At 50.4% G+C, this 2758-nt stretch overlaps 1 protein-coding gene across 3 annotated transcripts; it reads left to right on the plus strand.

Annotated features, from left to right (window-relative positions):
- The first annotated feature begins 421 nt into the window (after positions 1 to 421).
- Positions 422 to 2503, plus strand: Ccrl2 (C-C motif chemokine receptor like 2). Of its 3 annotated transcripts, none has more exons than XM_075964411.1 (3): positions 422 to 536; positions 845 to 957; positions 1299 to 2503. In XM_075964411.1, the coding sequence occupies exons 2-3, from the start codon at positions 894 to 896 to the stop codon at positions 2378 to 2380; spliced, it is 1146 nt and encodes a 381-aa protein (XP_075820526.1). In that variant the 5' UTR covers positions 422 to 536; positions 845 to 893; the 3' UTR covers positions 2381 to 2503. The 3 variants fall into 3 exon arrangements, with proteins under 3 accessions (XP_075820526.1, XP_075820525.1, XP_075820527.1); XM_075964412.1 differs by lacking the exon at positions 422 to 536 and adding an exon at positions 1125 to 1176 and having other exon boundaries at positions 925 to 957; positions 1299 to 2502; XM_075964410.1 differs by having other exon boundaries at positions 422 to 957.
- Positions 2504 to 2758: the final 255 nt, after the last annotated feature.

Genomic DNA, 2758 nt, shown 5'->3' on the forward strand with positions numbered 1-2758 from the left:
CACAGTATCTCCTCCTTGATCATACCCTCACACATCCTCACACAGGATTTTCTTCTGGGGCTTTCCCTGAGCAGGTCCGCGTTCCAGTGGCAACTGCTTCCTTCCTGCCGCCTGCAGCTCTCTACTTTCCTCAGCAGGGAGGTCAACGCTCCTTCGGTGCCCCACCCTGTTCCCAATTTCTTTTCCTGCTGATATCACTCTAGCGCCCGTGCTCCCCAGATCATTTTGTAGCACTCTGTTCAACAGGAAAAGCACCATAGCTCTTCTCAAAGACAGCAGGAAAACAAACAAAAACCCAACACCCACCACTCTGTTCTTCCCTGCAGGTCACCGGGGCTGGTGACAGCTGCCTTTGAGGGTCAGGACTTTGGTGAGTGTGGACACATTCGCTCTGGAAGCTGTTATCTACTCAGAGAACTTCTGTCTGCAGCCCGGAGGCGGGGCGGCGGAGCTGACGTCACCCTCTTATTATCACTGGGAGCAGGCTTGACTTAGCACCCTTATCTGAGACAGCCTGGAGGACAGCTGGCTAAAAGGTACCTGGAAGTCAAACATGGGATACTGGGAAAGGGAGAGACGAAAGCAACTTCTCAGTTTCTCCGAGGCTGACAGAGGCTCCTGGGAGAGACTTCAGAACTTCATTCCAGCTGGCTCTTGAAGCTGTGCCTGGAAGGGGCCAGCCTCCGAGGGATAAACAGTGCAGTCTCTAGCTCCTTGGGGTCAGGAGCAGTCTGTTCAGAAGGAAGTGCTGTTTGTTCCCACAGCCCCCTGGATGGCAGATCTTGGGGCTGCACCCTTCTCCACTCTTGGGAACTCAGTCAAGTGGTTATCTTTATCTCGCTAGCTGTCCGCGTGTTTGGCCAGTACGGTTTCACTTTTGCAAACATCTGTTTATGTCCCTGGAGCCTGCCCCAAGTCCGCGCTGCTTTAGCTGTTTCATTTCAAGCCGTGAGCAAGGTAAGGAAACTTTTTTTTTAATAGCTGGGAAGTAGGAGGGGCACCGACTTCTCAGGTTGTTTTTAACTCCTTGTCTTCTTAGATCCTAGCTCCTAGTAAGCGAATCTCATTTTAACCAAAAGAAATGAAGTGACTGGAATGTCCCCGCGTCCTTTTGTGCCTGGCAGAGCTGTCTCATTACCAGCACAGACCCTGGGTGTTGTAGAAGATTACATTAAGGTATATTATGGGTTCTTAATGAGTAGAATGAGCATAGCCGCCACTGTGGGAGAGGGGACAGACTTACTTCAAACCTTTTGCTCTAGGATGGAGGGGAGACATAATCTCTGATTTCCCCCCAGGGCAGCCCGAGATGGATAATTCCACGGTGGCCCCAGAGGACGACTATGATGTCTTCATAAAGGATGACCTGGACTGCTGTGTGACAGAGAAACCCCTCACCCCAGAGCTTGTCTCTGCCCAGCAGGTACTACGGTTCTGCTGCGCTGTGTTTGCGGTGGGTCTCCTGGACAACGCCTTGGCTGCGTTTATGCTGGTGCGATACAAAGGACTCAAGAATGTGGGGACCATCTACCTTCTAAACCTGGCAGCCGCGAATCTGTGTTTCCTGCTCCCCCTGCCGTTCTGGGCACACGCGGCTGCCCTTGGGGAAAGCCCTGGCAATGGGACTTGTAGAGTTCTAGTTGGCCTCCATTCCACAGGCTTATACAGCGAGACGCTTTTCAACATCCTTCTCCTCGTGCAAGGGTACAAGGTGTTTTCCCAGGGGAGGCTGGCCTCCACCCTGACATCGGTGCCTGGTAGTGTTGTTACAAGTATCCTGGCATGGGTCATAGCTATTGCGCTCTCTTTGCCTGAATCTGTACTCTATCGGCCTCAGAGGGAAAGAGAGAAACCCAAGTGTGCCTTTGGCAAGCCTCACTTTTTGCCAATTGAAGAGCCACTCTGGAAGCATTTTCTGACTTTAAAGATGAACATTTTGGTTCTTGGTTTTCCTCTGTTGGTGTTTATATTCTGCTGCTGGCAAATGAGGAAAACGCAGACCACCAGGGAGAGGCAGAACGATCTTCGAAAGCTCGCCCCCGTCATAACAGGTGTGTTCCTTTGGATGTGGGCACCGTACTGTGTTGTGCTTTTCCTGTTCGAGTTCCGGGAACACTCGTCCCTGCAGGATGAGAACAGCTACCACCTGGAAGCAAGCATTCAGGTCACACAGCTCATTGCCACCGCCCACTGCTGTGTTAACCCTTTCATTTGCTTGCTTCTTAACAAGGCTTTCACGAAATATCTCTGCAGCCTGTTCCCGCGGTGCAATGATGCCCCGTTTCAAAGGCATGGGGACTCTCAGCGAGCTACGCCAAGGAGTGGTCATGACCAGACAATTGAACTCTACCATAGTGTGCCTCAGAGGCAGGATACATAAACATCGATATTCCTGTCTCTTCGGATTATTTTATGTAATTTTTTTACATGTTTGTACAAAAATAGAATATAAGAAGAAAGAGGACTGGTTAATAAATATTTATTTGTAACTATTGGGTTTGTCTCTGGCACGGGGCTAAGCTGTTTATAAAGGTGAACGTCATCTTCCTCCTCACTGCTTGTCTATAGTGTGGGCGCTTTTAGTCCCGTAGCTCTAAGAAACTGAGGCTCGGTCATTTGTCCAATGTTACATAACTACAAAGCGGTAGAACCAAGAGCAAACCCAAAGATCACTGCCCCAGAACCTGTAAGTTGTCCAAGTGTGCCAGGCGCTCATAATTGTCAGCCAGGGGTGATGGCAGATGTCTGTAATCCCAGC

This window comes from Microtus pennsylvanicus, chromosome 3 (assembly GCF_037038515.1).
Source record: "Microtus pennsylvanicus isolate mMicPen1 chromosome 3, mMicPen1.hap1, whole genome shotgun sequence".
NCBI lineage: Eukaryota > Metazoa > Chordata > Mammalia > Rodentia > Cricetidae > Microtus > Microtus pennsylvanicus.